The sequence below is a fragment of the Rhynchophorus ferrugineus genome, unplaced genomic scaffold, assembly GCF_030347505.1.
Source record: "Rhynchophorus ferrugineus isolate W39M unplaced genomic scaffold, kcgeb_rfMv2 rfM7, whole genome shotgun sequence".
NCBI lineage: Eukaryota > Metazoa > Arthropoda > Insecta > Coleoptera > Curculionidae > Rhynchophorus > Rhynchophorus ferrugineus.
The window spans coordinates 20,287,399-20,308,262 of record NW_027472586.1 but is presented as its reverse complement, the minus strand read 5'-3'; the positions used below and the strand labels follow the sequence as shown (position 1 = coordinate 20,308,262).

The window sequence follows — 20,864 nt, the reverse complement described above, 5'->3', positions numbered from 1 at the left end:
CTCACAGACAGACATTTTATTGTCAAACAGGGTGACGAATACACCGACCGACCGCCATCCAATATATTCCGCTGTTCCGCAGGGCAGTGTTCTTGGCCCATTGTTATATCTTATGTATACAGCTGACCCACCGACTTCAAAAAACACCTTTGTTGCAACAGGATAATAATATGTTGTTCGTAATACTAAATTAAACCTACTTAATTTTATGTATATTATAATTTGAGTACTTTTCCAATTAAATATTATATTAGTTAATATTCAATGTGCAATTATTTATTAATTATTTATACTATTTGTTCGCGTTTGTATGTATTTCTTAGTTTATTATATAACTGATCATAAATTATTGATTTATTAGTAATTTTTGTTCGTTAAAATAAAATATTTTAATTTTATATAATTTGTTTCAATTTTGATAGTTTCACTTGGTCATTAATTATATAAAAAATTTGCAGTTTGTTATGCATATATTAGTGATATTTTCGTAGAAGAATAATAAAGTGATAACCAACCAAATAATTTTGAACTCTTCATCTCATAATAGACCATAGCTTTCAAGGAAATTTTGTTTACTATATGTGTAAGGAATATTGCTACTTTCTGGAATTCACAATACCCATCAATTTCAACACTTACCCTTCCTTAAAAAAAGAGTGAACAAAATGTATAGCTTTCTTCAAAATTTATACAATTTATTTATACAGAAATCTAGGCCCCACAGTTTCTATTGCTATTTCATGTCATTCCAACATTTCCATCCATTCGGCAAAAACCAAAATTAGTTTAAAATGTATTTTATAGGCCAGTATATAAGTAAGTATATTATATTCATGCGTATATTATATATAGTATATTATATTTCTGTTTTCTGATGATATTCCCTAATAATATTTTTTGAAATACAGAATTTTAGCCCAGAATGTGGCTCTATCTCTGATCAAAATATATTATTAGCACAGTTCATGAAGAATATACAGATACAGAAACAGTGGTTTTACAGAAAATCTGGAATATAAAGTTCAATGAAACTTGTGCCACCTTACGTAAAGTCATGGAACTAACATATTGAAGTAATCTGTAATGGCACTTGTAATAGACAAAACTGTATAGAAATAAAAATTTTCGGATGCATTTCAGCATTGATGTATTCACGTCATATGTGTTGGATATGTTAACAATTGAAATTTGTAAAATATAAATGTCTCTAAAACCCTAAAAAATGTTTCCATCTTATTTTGTCCCATTAAAAAAAAAATAAAATCACCTAAATAGCCTATATAATTCGATTTGGGTTGGTATTGATTGGCTATGTTGCCAAATGTCTGCTAATTCTTCAAAATACTAGTGATAACAATTAGAGATTATAGACCAGAATACGTGATAAACCAAAAATCACAGTAAAATTTTGTGTTTGCATTCCAATTATAAAAGTACGTCTTTTGTCTCTCAGTATAGAAGGTAAAATGGCTTCCTTTCTTTTCTTAATTTGGCAGAATAAAGTTGACAACATCCTTTGTCGTGACGTTTTGTGTCAAATTAATTTGTTGGGCTCAGGTACTTCGGTAAATCGTGCACATGTATCCGAAGTTCATACGTAGTTTTGTTGAACTAAAACGAATTTTTCAACCATTCGAATTACATTGAATGTTTTTAGTAGTGATACTGCATTCTTGGTTTTGTTTGAGAACCTATGTATCGTTTAAATTTTTATAACATTAATATATAAGTGAACAATATGTCTCTAAAATCCGGAAGAAGCCGGAGTTCCACTGGAACTCCTTCAATACTGAAGAAGAACTCGACGTTAAAGAAGCGTTTAAGTGAATTAGTCAATGCATCGCCTAAAGTGAGATTTCAGCTTCCACATGCAAAGAAAGTGCAAACTATTCTTAGTGAATATATACAAACTAATGATCCCAAGCAATACCTTAGTTTGGTGTGCTTTATCAGAGATGCTGAACTGCCTGACAAAGATATTTCTGACTTATTAGTGGAAGCAACAGAATGCATATCCCTTCTTAACCAAGATCTAAGACTTTTTGTTGAAGCACTACTATCAGTACGATGGACAGACCGTAATGAAACAGTGGTGACTGAATATCAAAGTTTTATAGTAAATTTACTTAGTGCCCATAATTACCATACTAAAATTGTCATAGATAGTTTAGTTAGCCAATTTCTACCTGGTAAGCATACATTTTTGTTATAGATGTGTTTTTAATCTTTTCTTAATTTATTAGGACAGACACGAGTAAATGGACAATTAAGTCAAGTAATTACAACAAATTATGTAGAATTACATAAACTGATAAATATTTTATTAAAAGTGGTTCCTATGTAAGTGTTCACTGTGAAATTTTGATTTTAGTCATTTATGTATTAAATATATAAATATACATATTTGTAGGTCTAAAGATTTTTTAAGGCAGTCAATTATAAAATATTATCCATATTACAATAAACCATTAATATTTCAACAATCTTATTTGAAGAACCTACTTTCTATTATAAGGTATCAACCATCTTTTAGACCAGATATTCTTCACCTTATATTTTCTAAGTAAGTATTGATGCACTTTATATCATATCATATAAATATATGCATTATATTGTAGATTAGTAATAATGGATGTAAATGCTCCAAAGGAAATAATAGAACAAAAAATGGAGGATGAAGATATGTTTCCTATGGATGATATAAAATCAGTAAAGACTATCCAAACTACTTATACTTTAGTGGACAGAGGTGAACTAGGGACTTCTTTAGATACTTGTATGGATATGGTTTTGGATTACATACTTGAGGAGTGTAATGATGACCAAGGTAACTTGGATTGGAGCAAAACAAAAAATTTATACAGAGATCTTGTATCAGTTTTTGATAAGGTCTGTGATTTCGTATTTTCTTTTATTTTTATTTTCTAAATTTCAATTTATTATAGGTGGTTTTACCAACATATGGTACACATCATGTACAATTCATTATGTTTGTCCTGTGCAGCCTAAAACCTGCATTAACTGAGGCTTTCCTTAATCACTTATGGAGAAATGTGTGTGATCTCAATGTACCTGTGGTACTTCGCCAAGCAGCAGTAAGTTACGTGGCAAGTCTGGTAGCAAGAGCATTATTTGTACCATTATCGTAAGTTATCTTATATTGTTTAGCTATTTAATCATATAATATATTATTGTTATATTTAAGAATGTTAAAAGGTACATTACAACAAATGGCTGAGTGGATTCATAGTTATGCTGCACATCAAGATGGTTTGGATTCTGTAAATACGGATGTTCGTGTGCATTTAGTATTCTACAGTGTTTGTCAATCATTATTTTATATAGTGGCTTTCCGTCATAAAGATTTGGTTGCTAGTAGGAAAGGTAACTGTTTAAATTTATGCTAATACTAATTAATATGTGTAATATTTTTATTATTAGATGTAGCTTTTTTGCAAAGTTTGCAACTCGGTAAAATGGTAACAGGTCGATTGAATCCGTTACGTGTGTGTCAACCAGCAGTTGTTAAAAATTTTGCAGCTGTTACTCGGCAGTATCAATTAGCTTATTGCTATACAGTAATAGATCATAATGAACGTAATAACTTACCCACTATACATCAAGATGGCAAGGGGGCACGATTAATATCTGATAACCTTCTGACAGATTTCTTCCCTTTTGATCCCTACATACTTGAACAGTAAGTAATTTCAGCCCAAAATCGTCAAATTGCTAAGAGTTTGCATTGACAGGTCTAGTAGAAAAGTTCAGCCACACTATAGGGATTATCATGAGGAAATGTGGAGCCATTCTTCAGAGGTAGATCACAAGGAGAATCAAGAGGATGACGACTTTTTAGATAATAGCCATGAATTTACGTCAACTAACGCCAGAAATAAATTTTCATACGGTAGTTCTCCCGGGTTTAAGTTTAAGGCCTAGATATTACTGAATTGTTTTCTATCTACTGTGATGTTTTTTTTTTTCTGAAATAAAAGTATATATGTATATAATTTTTGAATTTAATTTAACTATATCATTAACTATTTATTTTAAATTGTTAATTAATATTTTTAACACGCATCTTTCAGTTAAAAAATTATAATCGACTAGTTTTAAAGAACGATGGATGATTGATTTTACTAAACGAAAAACTTTTCAAGAAGTACGAAAATTAATATTGTTTGCTGTTAAAATCAAACTGGCCATAGTCATCTTTTTTCCGGAAATGTTTTCAAACGAGAACCTGTTAAGCGAAAGATATTGTTAAAAATGGAGTTTAATGTATATATTTCATTCAACATGCACCACAAAACATGAAAATATAGAATACCTGTCTATTTTGTGAACTGCATCCGTCTACTGATAAATGTGTTCATTATATGACCCAAGATACAGTTTTTCTTGTTTATCTCGAGATGACACAAAACTGGTTTCAAAAGAACTTGTTTACAATTTTTATTTTTCTCTAAATACTCTTATTATAAAGTTATCATGGAAAAAGTATTTTAGTTTATTCTTATCGTTTAGATTATAGAGTTCAACTCAACATAAGAATAGGTTATAGTAATAATTTTCTGTAGTGACGGTATCATGATTAGGTCACTGATATTTGTTTCTGGAAACAATTGTTTAAATATATTTAAACACCGACAATGTAAAGCTAAAATTAACCAAGGTAGTAAGGTAAGCTTATAATAAAAGTCAAACAATGTTGCCGCACTAATTGTGAGGTTATATATATATATATTTTTTTTTTAATTATTTATGATTAAAAGAATTAAGAAGTAATTTTATGTATTTAGATTTTATCTTGTACTTTTGCTACGGCACCATCTGTTCAGAAAAAGAAGATATATAATGATATTAAAGAGGCCATACAAGATATTCAAGATGGTTCTAAATTATTAATTGGAGGTAAGAAAATCCATAAATATTAACTTTAAATTGTATCCTTATCTTTAAACTTTTTACAACACGGTTTTACAGTTAAGTACTATAAAAATTAGATTTTACAAGATATGTTTTTAATTCATTTTATATGTTATTAATGTATTCATGTATCATTATACTCATATATTTTACTAATGCGTTAAATTGAAATAGGATTTGGATTATGTGGTATACCAGAAAATTTAATTTCCGCTTTACTTCAACATGAAGCTAAGGACTTGGTGGTAGTCTCCAATAATGCTGGCGTTGATAAATTTGGATTAGGTCTACTTTTGAAACAAAAAAAGATAAAACGTATGATTGCTAGTTATGTAGGTGAAAATGCGGAATTTGAAAGGCAATATCTTTCTGGAGAATTAGAAGTGGAATTGACACCACAAGTAAAAATAGTTGAGGTTAACATAACTGTGTGTTAATGAAATTTTATTGAAGGGTACTTTAGCAGAAAGAATTCGGGCTGGTGGTGCCGGTATACCTGCTTTTTTTACACCCACTGCATATGGAACTCTAGTACATGAAGGTGGAGCTCCCATTAAGTATGACTCAAGTGGGAAAGTTGAATTGGCTAGTGGGAAAAGAGAATCCAGATCTTTTGATGGAAAAGAGTATATTATGGAAGAAGCCATCACTGGTGATTTTGCTCTTATAAAAGCTTGGAAAGCTGATACTGCTGGTAACCTCGTGTTTAGGTAAGTGTCTGGTAACCAACATTACATTTTTCTGTATGAATATGGTAATAACATCTGTGGTATATATTAGATTATCAGCACGAAATTTTAATCCAACTATGGCCAAGGCAGCTAAATTAACTATTGCTGAAGTTGAAGAAATTGTTGAGTTAGGTGCTCTGTCTCCTGATGAGATACATGTGCCAGCCATATATGTTGATCGTGTTGTAAAAGGAACAAAATATGAAAAACGCATAGAGGTATTATATTTTTACTTCATGTATTCAAAATAACTTTTTACAATAAGAATTTTGCAATTATATGTTATTAAAAAAGCAATATTAGGGTCACATTTTTATGACATTTTATGTTGTGAAATTAAGGCTAAATTAATATATTTATTACAATTATCATCCTAGAGGGTTACAGTACAAAAAACATCAGATAGTGCTGACTCAGTTGTAAAAAGGAATCCAGCTGCTGAGAAGCGTGAGAGAATCATAAGGAGAGCTGCCTTAGAGTTCAAAGATGGCATGTATGGTATCCTTTTTAGAATAATAGAATACTTAATGAACTATTTTAAAATTTCTTAACTATGGGTACAGCTAATTTAGGTATCGGTATGCCTATGCTGGCATCAAATTACATACCTAAAGGCATGCAGGTATTACTTCAGTCTGAAAATGGTATCTTAGGTCTTGGTCCTTTCCCATTACCCAATTGTGTAGACGCTGACCTCATAAATGCAGGCAAAGAAACCGTCACTGTCGTTCCAGGCGCTTCGTTCTTTAGCAGCGATGAAAGTTTCTCCATGATTCGCGGCGGTCACATTGATCTGACCATTCTGGGCGCCATGGAAGTATCGCAATTCGGCGATTTGGCCAACTGGATGATACCTGGCAAGATGGTTAAAGGTATGGGCGGTGCTATGGATTTAGTCGCGGCTCCTGGAACCAAGGTGGTAGTGTGCATGGAGCACACAGCCAAAGATGGAGGAAAAAAGATTTTAGAGAACTGTACGCTTCCGTTAACGGGAAGCAGAGTTGTGGATCTAATCATTACAGAGAAAGCTGTATTTAGCGTGGATAAGGACGAGGGACTGACCCTCCTCGAGATAGCCGATGGAGTCGGGGTCGAGGACATTTTAGTTACGACAGGCTGTAATTTCCGAGTCGCCGAAGACCTAAAACCAATGGGTCAAATTGGAGTGGATTGAAATATATCGAATTGTTGACCTCTAAGTTAAGCCATAATATACAGTGTAAATATTGTATAATTATTAATGCAAGTTGTTTTGCTGTATTGCCTCATTCTATTTTATCGAGAATCACATATTTGTTACGTTTATGATATATTTCGAAATATAAAAATATACATTATTATTTAATGTTTTGTTTTTGTCGGTCCTTCGACCTAATTGACTTTTATCATATTTCAATAGAAAACTATAGGAGTTAATGCAAAAGATGTTCTACGATTATGAAAACAACTGTTAGATTAAAACATGTATTTTATATCGACCAAAAGTGCTATAAACTGGTGGGAAGTCACTACAATAACTATAAAACATTGTTAAAGTTTGACAATTTCCTGGTTTTCAAGGCAGGGTGTTTAGTTAATATGATTATGTTGGTGAAAAATAAAATTATGGTAATTAAAATAGTCTTAATAATAATCATAAGATACACATTTATTAAATTGTAAATAAATAACGTTAATAGTTCCTATACATTATAACAATTTGAGTACTTCCAATTTAGACAAACATTTTATTTAAAATATAAATATTTTAATTAAACAAAATTATCGTAATTAAAATAGTCTTGATAATAATTATAAGATATATATGTTGTATTGAACTGTAAATAAATTACTTTAATAATTCGTATACATTATAATAATTTGAGTACTTCCAATTCAGACAAACATTTTATTAAAAACATAAAATGGTTTAAAATACTGTGTAATGGAGATTTTGTTGAGTCATTTTGCAAGTCCACTTATGCCTCTCTATATAGTTCGGTACTAAAGTTTGGTATGAACACAAACGTGTATGTATAATTCACCAATTTTGTTGTATACACTTGCATAAAAGCAACCCTTACATTGTCACATAGCTTGATCGCCTTTGGGATGTTCCGGACAAATACCAAAACAATTTGTAAACGAGAGCGCTAAGATTCAAACTCGGCGATGACAATTTTTGGAAGCTGGTTTAATGTAACCGCTTTATAAACATTATGAGATTTTTCTGTATGATGCTGCCTAGCTTTGAGTGGATGTTTTGTGCTGAAAGAACAACATTTACACTTGAATTTTATCATTAGAATGTTGGTAATATGTTCGTTATAGTGGTGAAGTTTCATGACCTCTAACGAGCTGCTCTTAAATGTACAAAATAAGCAATTCCTTCTTGGATATTTACCAGGTGTTGAATGCAAATTACGAAAATTAGGTCCCAGTGATATCTCATTTCTGAAATATATTATTGGTATTTGGTTAATTAATAATTTGATAAGTTAATTAATAATATAGATTACTGAGATAAGTCTACATGTATTGTTGATGAAAAATTGCAGATTTATTTTAAGAATTGGTTCCAGAAGTAGTTACAAATAAGTACGTAGCTGTCGTTGATTAAACTATGTAGTAAGCTTTTAATTCAACTTATGCATTACAATAGACTGTAGACAATAATGATATCAAAGATCGAATAACTGAGAAAAATAATTTGTGAGATAAGGTGTTAACACTAGTGTTAGGGGTGTGGCAATTCATTTTAGACAATTGAACAATCAATTTTGTTTGTAATTTTTGCACTTAAACATTGAGTTCGATGGTAAGAAGTACTACGTTTAGAATATTTAAACCGATGCTTAAATTATGTGTATCACTGCAATTCGAAAACACTAGTTGTCACTACTTAACACAACACTAGTAACTGTGAAATATATACTTACTTATAATCATAATTAGCTGTAACGGATTCGTATGTCCCTGTCCAATAATTAAATACTTTATAATCATTTATTTTTAATTTCTCTCTGTCATCTTCTTTGGTTTCAATGTACAATGCGTCGTTATTAACCATTTATATTGATAGGTTTGTATGTATGATACCAAACCAAACTGGCCAGTTTATCTGTAAATGCGTGACACAAAAACCAAATATCTATACCAATATTTTAAACATTAACTGATATTAGTATTTATTTACGTATTTCATAAATAGCCACAAGTAAAAATAACAATTAAGAATAAGGCAAAAACTGTGTTATGATCATATATATGATTAAACAATATAAACAGTTAGATGCGTAGTGTACTAAATATCTCACCAATCCCGTCCTTGTGGCTTTTACCCTATGTCATTCGAAGGTACTGGACGATGTATGTTATATCTATATGGCTAATTATCAAATTTTTATAAATAAAATGAATGTTTTCTTGTATGTTCACAATGAATTTCTAAGCTATTGATTCGATTGAGACAAAACAATTGGTTTGCCATATCCTTTTTCGTACCCTGCTTTTCTGGTTCGAAGTATCCATATAAATAAAAATGATTGTAGACAAACAAATAAAAAATAATTTGACATTTTTTATATTTGAAAGGGTGTCAATAAAATAAAATATATAGCTGTACCTGGTACGCATTGCAATGCTACGTAAACATAATTTAGTTGTACAACTTGTTACCGACATGCCTTATACAAATATGTAAACTACATAGAAATATGTAAGGTTTCAATATTTTTGAATATAGCTGGAGTTGTGTTGCTATTCAATTTATTTCTTAACAACATCTAAACCAATTACCCAGCAAGATAAATATGATATTGTAATTTTTTTTTTATAGTCGCTCTCAACACTGTTTTATTATTTAGCACCTTTCAACACATTAATAATTAATTAATTAATTTAATTTTTACGAACTATAAACTTTTTTAAACGACCTTTATCCTAAGCAAGATTCGATCCTAGTACATTAATATTGACGAGCTTAGCCTGCACAGCTACCCGCTGGTTAATATGGTTGTCAGAGGATGCCCAGAAGGGTTTTACAGAAATAAACTTTTCTATGAACACTGTAATAATAAAAAAAATTTAAGGTACAACTCAACATCTAAAGCCAACAATCGGAGTATTGAATGCTATTCAATAATTATATTATCATCACATTTGCAACACCCTGAAATTTGCGGATTAGAGACTAAGCATTATTTAGAACACGAATATCGGATTGAAACAGCTCATAATAAATCACAGGAATTAAAAAAAGCTTTCTGCAAATAATTCTATCAGTTTAGCAATCGAAGAAGTTGACTTTGAACGCCAATATGCCTGTATAAGAATGATATAATTGCTGAATTTTCTGTTGAATGCCATACAACGTTTCGCATCACCAATCAAATTTCTAAAATCACAGCAATCCTTGTCCGAAATAATGTTCAATTACGGCTTTGTAACGATATAGACTTTAGTATACTTTGGTACTTGCATCACAATCATTCCGGCAGATGCTATTCAAATTCAAACGTTTGCAGCCAATTCAGTGTTGCCTATCAAATCAGTCTATAAAGTTCGATTTAGGGTGGAGTCGCCAAATGTCTGCAAAATTCTTTAAAATATTAGTGATGATAATAAGAGGTTTGTAAACCAAAATTCTACGCGAGACGGCAACATTACACTGTGCTGACGTCATAAATTTTAGTGACGTGCATTGCTTGTTTTATTGGATGGGCTATACAGGTGTGTAGAGCAAATTAGAAAAAGCCATGCTTCTCAATGGACAACCTTCCAGTGGTTCAAGCTCATATATCAAATTTTGGAATATTAAATTCAATTCTAAAATATTATTTATCCAAAAAACTTTCAATAAAGAGATTTTTAATAAAGAAACAGACTTTTAATAAATGTTAATCATCCACAGTGCATTCTCTTAACCCAGTTTTGTAACGTATTGTTCACTTTTTACTATTTCACGATTAGTTCTAAGAAAAATTTATTAAACGCATCAGTTATTTACAAATCGTTGATGTAACATCGGTACTTACAGACTTCTAATATTAAACAGTTTTGTAAATCTAGAAAGCACTTTTTAAATAGAATTAAAATATTAATTACATATGCCAATGACCTTTAAACTTCCTTTTTAATAATATTTACAATCTAATAATTATATTTTTGCGTACTGAAAAAGAATGAACTAGTTGGTCATGAGGTATAACCGTAACTAACCGTATAGACGCAAACTTGCTATGCTGGTCACCAGCACTATAACTAACTGAAGAAAATCGAAATGGCAGAAATTATTTTTCCTATTTCCAATGTTGTGCAACATGTCTCTAATTAAATTCGGGTCCTTAATGGTATTTTTGTACAATCAGTCATCAATTGAATATAGCTATCATCTCTTTCGTTTCCTAAACATCTATATATAACTCTCTTGAGAACTTTTCCTTCCTAAAAACTCAAATTTGACAAATTAACATATTTGTGGCCCAATAAAAATGCCTTTCTTGACTTCCCAATTACTCAACTTTTCTTCTACGACAAAACTCGCAGCAGTAACTACTGAAAATGTTAAATATGGAAAATTAAGAATAAAGAAAATAGAAATAGATGAATTTTATGGTGATTTTTAGCCGATGAAAATACGTGAAAATAAGATATTTTTGACTTATTATTGTGTAATTTATTTATTTATGCTATTAAAAATAAAGGCGACAGGACGGTCCTCTGCTGTTGCGATAGCGGCGGGTTTAAATCCTGATGGGGCATGGTCCTTCTGTTTGTGATTGTCCTTAGGCAAGAGTGCAAAATGTGACAAGGAAAATGATTCCAGTCACTCCGGTAACCAGGCTGGGTAAGACTGGATGTCTTCTGGGATGATCTCCAAGTTGGTCACTCGCCAGTCGGTAGGCTTAATGCCGAGGATTACGGTTCGGAGTAGGGGTGTTGGCCACCCAAAAAAATTTCGATATTTAGATATATCTAAATTTGAAAATTGATAAACCTTTAAAATAGTAAGTACCAACGTTAAAAGTTTGTTAAAAATTGTATTTAATTTATCTTAAAAGTATCGAAAAATATCCGCTAAAAAAATATCGATTTATCGGGCAAAAATATCGATATTTTCTGAAAAAAATATATCTATATGTCGATATTTTTTCTGAATCTCTAGTTCGGAACCTACGTAGGTCTAGTCTAGTCTAGATAAACCCTAGTTGGTAAACAGGAGACTCTAATATATATTAAAAAAATTAATTAAAATATGCCGTTAAACCATTGAATGATTTCTTAAAACTAACTAGGTAAAGAGAAACTAGTTGATAGGAAAATGCAAAAGACGGAAATGATTAAAAGTAAGTAAAGAGTTATTATAATATCGCAGGTTATAAACCCACTATTATAATTGTATTGCAGATGATACATGCTGCATTAAGCCACAGTGAGAGGTGTCAGATCTATTATGTGAAAAAATAAGAAAGAAATTAGTGAGTTACCCCAAAAAGCTCACCAAAACCACTAGTGTAAAGTGATTATGATGAAAATCTATCTATGAAAATATGTTTAATTGTCTGAAGTCACTGAAACTGAAATATATAACCAAAGCCATAATAGCAATGAATTGGCCTACAGAAAAAGTGTTCCTAAGGATCTAGGATCTAGAACCTATAAATAATATCATATCTAACTACTATATATTGCACTAAATAAAATTTTGTAATTGTTTGAATTTTATAAACCATTTTTTTAATGGGCAAATAAAAACACAAACAGAATGAAATGCGCATAAACCTAAATATAACAGTGGAACAGAACCAGGCGCATGATATTGCGCATGATACATGGCAAAATTTATATGTACAACTAGCGACCCGCCCCGGCTTCGCACGGGTGCAATGCTGATACTAAATTAAATACACTACAGAAAAAATATGAACGTTGTATATAAAAACATAGCGGCCCGCTCCGACTTTGCACGGGCATAATATATATATGCCTATGTCACTCAATGAAAACATGATTAAAATCGATCCAGTATTTTTGGTTCATTCATTACTGCCCTTGGCCTGCACACATTAAATTTGGAGTAAAACAATTCCTCTTCCCCTATACTTACTATGAAGATTTCCTGCTATCTTTGGAATATCTAAATTCATACAATTTTTATTACATTACACATTTTTAAACGCAAATTTTAAATTTGTAATATCTCCGAAAATATTTGTTTAATTTACATGCTGTAAGGAACCATATTGATCTATATTAATTGCACACTGTATTTAAGGTACTTAATTCGATAAGGATTAATGCCGTATTGCTTAAAATAGCTTCGTAAATAAGCCATTTTCTCACGTAAAAAGTAAACAATAAAAATGGTTAATGTGGGTTATCCCTAAAAGATAAACATATACCATCGTGGACTTTTTTGTAGACCTTTTTATGGTGTACAATACTGTAGTACATTAATTTGATCTAACTCGTAGGGTTAGGCAGCGTTTTTGCTAATTGCTAAATAAGCCTAAAAAATAGGTTAATTTACGACATCACGTTAGAAACCTCTAAAATTAGCAATGTTGCCTTAGTATATTATGCATGTATTATACATATAAACCTTCCTCTTGAATCACTCTATCTATTGAAAGAAACCGCATCAAAATCCGTTACGTAGTTTTAAAGATTTAAGCGCACATAGGGATATAGGGACAGAAAAGGCGACTTTGTTTTATATTATGTAGTGATTATATAGACTCTATTAAACCATCTAATAGAAATTCCTGTAATGGCAGTATTCCATTACATTTGATCAAATGATTATCCTTGGTATATTAATAACATATGTAGCGTTTAAATTTTTAACGCACCTCTGTACAAAGAAACCGGTATTCGTGTTGTTTTTCCGATATTTGTATGATGACCATATCTACCCGCTCGAATTCCTTATCAAAAATATTTATTTTTTGTAGTAAGTTTTGTTATCCTTTAATGGGTTTTCCCATAACTTGTCCATCTTCCACTGTATTTTACCAGAATACAGTTTTTATTATTAAAACGAAATTATTTTAATACTCAACGTTGATTGGTATAGTGTAAGTGAAGACATCAATTAAATATCTGACATGTTTAAAGTAGAACAATGCGACGACGACGTTTGGGAAAATGGACATCAAAATTCCCGAAAAGTTGAAAAAGTTTTTAACTATTTGACAGGACTATACGAGACAGTGGATAACTCTAGTGATGTTATGTAAGTAATTAGGGGACTTGACGTAGATTAAGTTGTCAGAATAGTTGTTATATTGTTGATTTTAATTTATGTATACACTTATTACTGTTTCATTATGACATTCTATGTTGTTAAAAATAATGTTTATTTTATTTCAGAATTAAAAATGAACCTGCCACATTACACATTGATAACACTTTTTCATCGCCGTTGCCCAGTGTTTATACATATTTTTATGACGGTAGCATACCATCCATAAACATACCCGAGACATCGGCAAATGTTTATACATTCAATGTAGACCGGCCTACATATCCTTGTCCCAACTGCTATTATAAAGCTCTCTCCATAGCTGAATTAGCATACCATCAATCGGTTCATCTAAAATCAAAGCCATACAAATGTAAAGAGTGTCCCTTTCAAACTGTTTCCATTCTTTATTACGAATCACACAAGCTGAATCATAAAACCCTCCTTGACTTGTACTATTGTTTTCACTGTAAGTATAAGAGCTCATCGAAAATTTTCTTCAAACGGCATGTTTTGGATCACAAAAAAGAATCACTTCCATCTAGTGGTAAATTTGTATGTCCAAAACATAAAACACGTCGTAGTTATACAGAAAATTGCCAGGGTTGTCAATATGGTAACATATATAATAATCTTTAATTAATATATAATATAATTTAAATTGTTAATAATTAAGAAAAGGTATAATTATTTTAAATGTTGATCAAATGATGAAAGTGTATTGTTCTTTTGGCTAATAAAATTATTAAAAATTATTTATATTTTCATTATAATTGATCCTCTTTATAGAAATAATGAAATGATAAAATATAATGTATTTTAAATAATAAAAGTGGAATTTATAGAATATTTGTTATAATTCTACACATATCTCTATAATTTTATACACATAGACTTACTGTTTCTCTCTAATTCTTATTGTTTATATACTTCATTGTTCTTGTATTTGAATTTGTTTACAAATGGATATTGAGATTACAAATGGAAGTGATAAAAACACTACTAGTATTTGGAATACTTAATTTGTTTTGTGTTGGTATTAATCATTAATTATTAATAAATATTAAATATAATAATTTTATAAAAGTAAATATATATATATATATATATATATATATATATATATATAAATTTCCAATATTAATTTTCTTATAATAAGTATGAGTAATCTATATATAATTTTATATTTATTCCTCAAGAAGATGATTTTACGCTTAACCTATCACATTTATTTTATATTTTGTATGTTTACATAGCCACGAAAACATTAATGTTATTAGATAAAATACTTTGGTATTATACAATTATTTTTGGTATCAACGTAATGATAAACCAAGCAAGGGCGACATAACGTTTTGCGATTACTTGTATTACTAAGGTTCAGTTAATAAGCAAGTAAAATGAAGCAAAATCAGAGTTTATTGAGTAAATATATTGTTATATTTTTTGTTGTAAGTGGATATTGGTAAGTTGATCACTAATTAGTATTATTATATATCATAATATTTAACTTTCAAGGATCATTTCAATATCAACTGTATTTGTTAACAAAACTCTGTTGAGTGATTTAGATTTGGATGCACCCATATTCATTAATTTAAGTCAGACTCTAATAACGGCACTAATATGTTATGGAAAAAAGAGTCTAAGCAAATTGTTTCCGTCAAAATTTTCTTTTCCAGATATAGATATATGGGATAAACAAATTATAAAATCTGTAAGATAAAAGTAGTTATTTAAGTAGAATGCAATTTTATTTTCAGACTTACATAAATATTTTTCAGGTTCTACCAGTGTCTATAATGTTTACACTTATGATTGCATCAAATAACTTATGTTTAAAATATGTTTCGGTAGCATTTTATTATATAGGAAGATCATTAACAACAATATTTAATGTACTATTTACCTATATGATTTTGGGGGAGAAAACCTCCAAAAAATGTATGATTTGTTGTTTGGTGATCATAGTAGGATTTTGGATGGGAGTGGATCAAGAACATTTTTCTGGTATTTGTAGTTTTTAATTGCCATCTGTACTTAATATTATTTTTTTGTGTTGCAGGAAGTCTTTCAGTAGCTGGTACTTTATTTGGCATTATGGGTTCGTTATCTCTATCTTTATATTCCATTTGGACTAAAAAGGTTTTGCCTAAAGTTAATGGAGAGGTTTGGGCACTTTCATATGCAAATAATGTCTATGCCTCTATAATATTTGTGCCGATGATGATTTTTAATAGAGAGCTTCCAGTTATTGTTCAGTATCCTTATTTACAAGAAACATTCTTTTGGGGAATATTACTTGGAGGAGGCATATGTGGATTTTTAATTGGATTCTTTACATCTCTACAAATTAAAGTATTAAATTTAATTTTTATATCAGTGATTTGTTCAATAACGTCATATTTTTGCAGTATACTTCTGCCCTTACGCATAACATTTCTGGCACTGCAAAAGCTTGTGCACAAACAGTATTAGCCACTTATTGGTATCAAGAAACCAAATCTATAATGTGGTGGTTTTCGAATTTAATTATTTTGATAGCTAGTGGTGCTTATGCGCGAATAAAACAAATAGATATGGAAAGAAAACACCGCCAGGGACCATTTTCAAAGGTGTAAATAGTTGAAAATATATTTATTTATATTATGACTTTTTAAAGCTTTTATTGTTATGTTTGTTGAAATATTTCATTGTGTTCTTTTTTAATAAAACCTCCATTTTTATGTTTATTCTTTCATTTCAAAATTGTAAAATGGTCTTATGAATTAGCGATTTCGCTCCAATTCACATACCAAGTAATATTCGGCATGCTAATTACGTTGCCGATTGCCAAATTGCATTATCTCTTATAGTTTCCGAGATATGGACTATCGACATCTTGCAATATTGGCTCTGCTTCTAACTTGAGCCAGAATTGTAAAATGGTCTTATGAATTAGCGATTTCGCTCCAATTCACATTCCAAGTAATATTCGGCATGCTAATTACGTTGCCGATTGCCAAATTGCATTATCTCTTATAGTTTCCGAGATATGGACTATCGACGTCTTGCAATAAAAACCATGCAAAATAAACCATATTCAGAATGTTTGATTTATACAGTATACATATGTATACATAAGGCTAAAGCTTCAAAATCACTTTATTTATAAAGGGTTCTGAATATGTTAAAACTATGATTAAATAAATCATTATATATCTTATGTTTAGTGGTAGATGAAATGATGAGTGAGGTTTTAATCTATTGGTTGGTTTTTTATATCTACCACTTTACCTTCTTAACCAAGTTATTTTTTTTTTGCATATAGAATATATATAATTTTCAAAAAATGAAAGAATATTGATGCTCTCCTGATCAGGGTACCCTATTTTTTCATGGATGTTGATATGCCTGATAGGGTTGGTCTTATAGACTTTATATTTGTTGAGATTATATTGGTGTTTATAAATCCAAAACCCGCTTGATTTTCTCCTTCAGCTTAGTGTAGTGGTTAAAAAAAAAATATTGTTGGTATATGCAACCCATATTTTTTCTAATCTCTTATCAAGTATGATTTTGATCTGTGTACAACGTAGTGCAAGAAAGAAACACGTAACTTTATCCAACGTAAGATTCACATAATACTACCATCACCCGAGTAGTTTTTATGTGTGTTTGGTATTACTTATAATTGCACCGCATCAATGTTTTTCTTTGAATAGCTTCTATGACTCGGTGTGTTACCGCATAGTGTATTTTGGCATTACAGCACATTTGTATTGATATTTTAAAAAATGTAGTTAATAAAAATGAGATGTCGCATGTTTTTATTCTGTATTCGTTATATGTAAGGATACTTTTTAAATACAGTATTTGAACAGTTACATTCCTCATATTGATACAGATCATAATTATTATGGACGTATTAAATCAACGTTAAGCATTTTAGTCGTGTGTGAAAAAGTTAATTTTATCCGAATTACGCGATAAGAGGAATATTAATATCTCTGTATGCATATAGTGTTAAACAGTCCTGAATCCTTGATTAACCTGGTTAGAGATAAAGCTAATCGATTGCTTATCTTGAAATGGGGCTGGTTATCAGCTGCCGGTGCGATTTAATGAAACAGTAGTACGTGAATCACTCTGACCGGTGGCCGCATCGACCGTGTTCCGTTGTTGGTGTTACTTATTCGCCAGATTTAGGATCAACGTCGGCGCAACAATTTCACCGTGACGTTCGCGTAAATGTTTGGATTGTTTCAACCAAAACAGATCGGCAATTCGAGTGTACGACATATGGGTACTGGCAAACTCTTGTAGATGTTTGAAGTATGATAGGTGCCGTGTGCTGTTACATGTGGTTAATGGTGGCCGCAGCTCGCGGACAAAATCTTGCTATCGATGAAGGTAACGTCTAGACGAAATCGAAGTAGTTTACGTTTTGTTTGGAAGTAGCGGGGCGGGAATAAACAAACGCCTCGATCCATAAATTTAGTAACCGTTGAATGAAATCTGATGTGAACTGATGTTCTTTATCTGTTTTATCTGTTGGGAGCGATGTTGTGTGTGCGTCTGTAGTCGTGAAACCCAATTATTACTTTCCGATACTTATTTTAAACTACTTGTAAGAAGCTGGTAATTGTAATGCTTGTTAATATAGGCTGATGGTTCGGGTTTTGTTTGTGTAAATATGAATATGCTATAGAGAGGGTAGAATATTACTGAAGTAGTATCATTTTTATTGAATATTAATGTGTTTGATGTATTTATAAATAATTATGTCCATTATAATAATTTGATCTATGACCGAAAATAATTGTTGTTTTATTTACATATTTAATTAAATGACAGTTTCCAATTAAAATACATATATTTTGATGTATTCTAATTGGAACTTTTTGAATTTGGACTTTTTATACTATTTGTACCCTTTTTTTAAATCAATAGTTATAATTAAATAGTTATATATATAAGAAATATTATAATTTAGTTTAGTGCAATAAATACATTTTTTTTGTTTCTAAATGTTACTGTTTTATGTGTTATTTTGTTTTTCTACACAATTGATGAAAAATATTACTTTTGACTACATATCTCGTTATGAAGCATCTTATTAATTATAGATTGAATCGGTTTAGATATATTCCACTTAAAATATTTTGCAGAATTTGATTTAATCCATATTATTCGATGGTTCTGCTTGGTTTCTGTGCATTGCTGGACTAAAATGTTTTATTTTTTAAATCTAGTTTTATAGTTCCTCCAGTAAAACAGTCAGTGCACGTCATCAATATTTATAATGTAACTTTTCTGCATCAAATCTAAGTTTTCTTTTATTTTGACTCTGACAATAAAATATTAATGTAAATAAAATCTGAGCATAATTATTGAAAGATTTAAACTACAGTTAATTAAAGAGACAACAATAGTTTGTAAGTTAGATTTGTTCTATTATATTTAAATTAACATATAACAACAGCGTCGACCGGTATCCACAGAAATCGAATTTTATAGATAAATTTGGTTACATGTTCGGATTCATTAGACTTCATTCTGCTTCTTATTAACTAGAGTAATGCTAATTAGTAAACTAAAAAAGAAAAATTCTCCAAGTATAAGAGGGATTTTACATTTTAATAAACTGAATATGACAATACGTTCTGACGGTGTTGATAAAACGTGTATTGGCTGATTTATTGGAAGGACTATATATTAAATTTGTTATTACACCTTTTTTTTATAAAAATATCTTATTAATTATAGTTTGTATCATTCAAAATATATTCCTCAGAATATATTTTATGAAGTGAATTCGCCATTAATAACGGAAATAGTGTTTGAATTCGAATAGCGAAATGTATATACGATCTATGTTATCACAAGTGTCTTATTCCGAATAAAGCTTTACTTATTAGAGTATCTTCTTTGAAGGTTTGTCATCATAATGAAACGAAAAATGCCTTTCTTATTTGAAATTGGTATAAATTTAGAAGTATGGTACAATTTTCCTTATATTTAAGAAAACTTTTAATATTTTTAAGGGGGGAGAATGGATCGAAGTAAATTCGAATAACTCTATATTTGTATTTTTAAATAGTTTTAGAAAATTAATATAACATTATTGATCGAATTATTAGATGCGATGAGAAATATAAAATCCTCTTATATCAAGATTAATATAATTTACTAAAAAAAGCTGAAAAATGCACCAAAAATGCAAAATTGCTATTTGCAAAATAAAAAAAGAAAGGTTCGGGGATAGCAAACCTTTCTTTGATGTCCAAACCAAAATCTTCTTTGATCTACCGTTCTAGCAGTTAAACGCTCCATGGTTTTTAGAAATAATCAAATTCACAGGGAAACTGATACTCCACAAATCAAGCACTTTCAATAATTCCACAAACAACATCTCAGTTCAAGTTCTTTTGAAAACGCGCTTGTTCGCGAGCTGATGGACATGCTGGGAGCTTAGCACCGCGTCACCGCTAACTTCCCTTTTTCCAAACTGAAACGGCATCATCCGTCGCTGCAGTCATAACTTTTGCCCCCATACGAAAGCATCCAGTTGTGTGTTAACTCCAGTTCGCGAATCTATAGTAAGTTTCACTATCTGTTTTTTACGCCGGGCGCTCGTGCCCAATAACGGCTGCCCGGTTAGCGGGTGCCATATCCACAAATTTAATGCAGTAGCAGTAGCGACGCACAAGGGCCAATCGGTTTAGTGTATTGGTAAGCCCAGAGACAGTTCCACGTAATGCGGACCAACTTGTCACTCCAGGGCAAGTCTCCGCGATCTGATATCCGTCATGCATTCCGCCGCCAGTTTTTAGGCCAGAACAAGAAAAACCACATTGCTATATAAATCAAAAATATGTTTTGTTACACCCTAACTACAGGTTTCTTTAAAGGTTCATGTAATAAATGAAAGCGTTGAATGGGAGGTTTTACCGCATATACTGTATACTAGAATTTTTCGTCTTTATCTAACTTTT

The 20,864-nt window shown here is 30.6% G+C and overlaps 5 protein-coding genes across 7 annotated transcripts; 4 read left to right on the top strand and 1 right to left on the bottom strand.

Moving 5' to 3' along the window:
* Nucleotides 1-1,490: 1,490 nt before the first annotated feature.
* On the top strand, nucleotides 1,491-4,013 carry Tif-IA (RNA polymerase I-specific transcription initiation factor RRN3 homolog Tif-IA). The gene is made up of 8 exons (XM_076409663.1): nucleotides 1,491-2,189; nucleotides 2,244-2,340; nucleotides 2,411-2,563; nucleotides 2,619-2,889; nucleotides 2,946-3,145; nucleotides 3,206-3,384; nucleotides 3,442-3,700; nucleotides 3,753-4,013. Exons 1-8 carry the CDS (start codon nucleotides 1,739-1,741, stop codon nucleotides 3,940-3,942), a joined length of 1,800 nt encoding a protein of 599 aa, XP_076265778.1. The 5' UTR covers nucleotides 1,491-1,738; the 3' UTR covers nucleotides 3,943-4,013.
* A 364-nt stretch (nucleotides 4,014-4,377) lies between these two features.
* Nucleotides 4,378-7,008, top strand: SCOT (Succinyl-CoA:3-ketoacid CoA transferase). The gene is made up of 7 exons (XM_076409664.1): nucleotides 4,378-4,686; nucleotides 4,806-4,917; nucleotides 5,107-5,333; nucleotides 5,386-5,642; nucleotides 5,713-5,881; nucleotides 6,041-6,161; nucleotides 6,227-7,008. The coding sequence occupies exons 1-7, from the start codon at nucleotides 4,594-4,596 to the stop codon at nucleotides 6,835-6,837; spliced, it is 1,590 nt and encodes a 529-aa protein (XP_076265779.1). The 5' UTR covers nucleotides 4,378-4,593; the 3' UTR covers nucleotides 6,838-7,008.
* Nucleotides 7,009-7,657: 649 nt separating this feature from the next.
* Nucleotides 7,658-9,089, bottom strand: LOC143199686 (uncharacterized). Of its 3 annotated transcripts, none has more exons than XM_076409665.1 (3): nucleotides 8,960-9,089; nucleotides 8,582-8,763; nucleotides 7,658-8,096 (listed from the first exon to the last, which is right to left on the bottom strand). In XM_076409665.1, the coding sequence occupies exons 2-3, from the start codon at nucleotides 8,710-8,712 to the stop codon at nucleotides 7,796-7,798; spliced, it is 432 nt and encodes a 143-aa protein (XP_076265780.1). In that variant the 5' UTR covers nucleotides 8,713-8,763; nucleotides 8,960-9,089; the 3' UTR covers nucleotides 7,658-7,795. The 3 variants fall into 3 exon arrangements, with proteins under 3 accessions (XP_076265780.1, XP_076265782.1, XP_076265781.1); XM_076409667.1 differs by having other exon boundaries at nucleotides 7,658-7,910; XM_076409666.1 differs by lacking the exon at nucleotides 8,960-9,089 and having other exon boundaries at nucleotides 8,582-8,846.
* A 4,522-nt stretch (nucleotides 9,090-13,611) lies between these two features.
* Nucleotides 13,612-14,642, top strand: LOC143199683 (uncharacterized). The gene is made up of 2 exons (XM_076409662.1): nucleotides 13,612-13,878; nucleotides 14,016-14,642. Exons 1-2 carry the CDS (start codon nucleotides 13,751-13,753, stop codon nucleotides 14,524-14,526), a joined length of 639 nt encoding a protein of 212 aa, XP_076265777.1. The 5' UTR covers nucleotides 13,612-13,750; the 3' UTR covers nucleotides 14,527-14,642.
* Nucleotides 14,643-15,113: 471 nt separating this feature from the next.
* On the top strand, nucleotides 15,114-16,613 carry nac (GDP-fucose transporter nac). Its single transcript, XM_076409660.1, has 5 exons — nucleotides 15,114-15,352; nucleotides 15,406-15,604; nucleotides 15,672-15,897; nucleotides 15,953-16,245; nucleotides 16,302-16,613. The coding sequence occupies exons 1-5, from the start codon at nucleotides 15,288-15,290 to the stop codon at nucleotides 16,506-16,508; spliced, it is 990 nt and encodes a 329-aa protein (XP_076265775.1). The 5' UTR covers nucleotides 15,114-15,287; the 3' UTR covers nucleotides 16,509-16,613.
* The last annotated feature ends 4,251 nt before the right edge of the window (nucleotides 16,614-20,864 follow it).

What these genes read in the sequence shown, in the direction of transcription:
- Tif-IA (XM_076409663.1), top strand. Translation starts at nt 1,739, where the DNA reads ATGTCTCTAAAATCCGGAAGAAGCCGGAGTTCCACTGGAACTCCTTCA. An exon ending in CTTCACCTTATATTTTCTAA is followed by an intron (nt 2,564 to 2,618) that starts GTAAGTATTGAT and finishes ATTATATTGTAG; the next exon opens with ATTAGTAATAATGGATGTAA. An exon ending in TTTGGTTGCTAGTAGGAAAG is followed by an intron (nt 3,385 to 3,441) that starts GTAACTGTTTAA and finishes TTTTATTATTAG; the next exon opens with ATGTAGCTTTTTTGCAAAGT.
- SCOT (XM_076409664.1), top strand. Translation starts at nt 4,594, where the DNA reads ATGATTAGGTCACTGATATTTGTTTCTGGAAACAATTGTTTAAATATA. An exon ending in TTCTAAATTATTAATTGGAG is followed by an intron (nt 4,918 to 5,106) that starts GTAAGAAAATCC and finishes AAATTGAAATAG; the next exon opens with GATTTGGATTATGTGGTATA. An exon ending in GCTGGTAACCTCGTGTTTAG is followed by an intron (nt 5,643 to 5,712) that starts GTAAGTGTCTGG and finishes GGTATATATTAG; the next exon opens with ATTATCAGCACGAAATTTTA.
- LOC143199686 (XM_076409665.1), bottom strand. Translation starts at nt 8,712, where the DNA reads ATGGTTAATAACGACGCATTGTACATTGAAACCAAAGAAGATGACAGA. An exon ending in ACAGCTAATTATGATTATAA is followed by an intron (nt 8,097 to 8,581) that starts GTAAGTATATAT and finishes AATATATTTCAG; the next exon opens with AAATGAGATATCACTGGGAC.
- LOC143199683 (XM_076409662.1), top strand. Translation starts at nt 13,751, where the DNA reads ATGTTTAAAGTAGAACAATGCGACGACGACGTTTGGGAAAATGGACAT. An exon ending in GATAACTCTAGTGATGTTAT is followed by an intron (nt 13,879 to 14,015) that starts GTAAGTAATTAG and finishes ATTTTATTTCAG; the next exon opens with AATTAAAAATGAACCTGCCA.
- nac (XM_076409660.1), top strand. Translation starts at nt 15,288, where the DNA reads ATGAAGCAAAATCAGAGTTTATTGAGTAAATATATTGTTATATTTTTT. An exon ending in TTTGTTGTAAGTGGATATTG is followed by an intron (nt 15,353 to 15,405) that starts GTAAGTTGATCA and finishes TTAACTTTCAAG; the next exon opens with GATCATTTCAATATCAACTG. An exon ending in GGATCAAGAACATTTTTCTG is followed by an intron (nt 15,898 to 15,952) that starts GTATTTGTAGTT and finishes TTTGTGTTGCAG; the next exon opens with GAAGTCTTTCAGTAGCTGGT.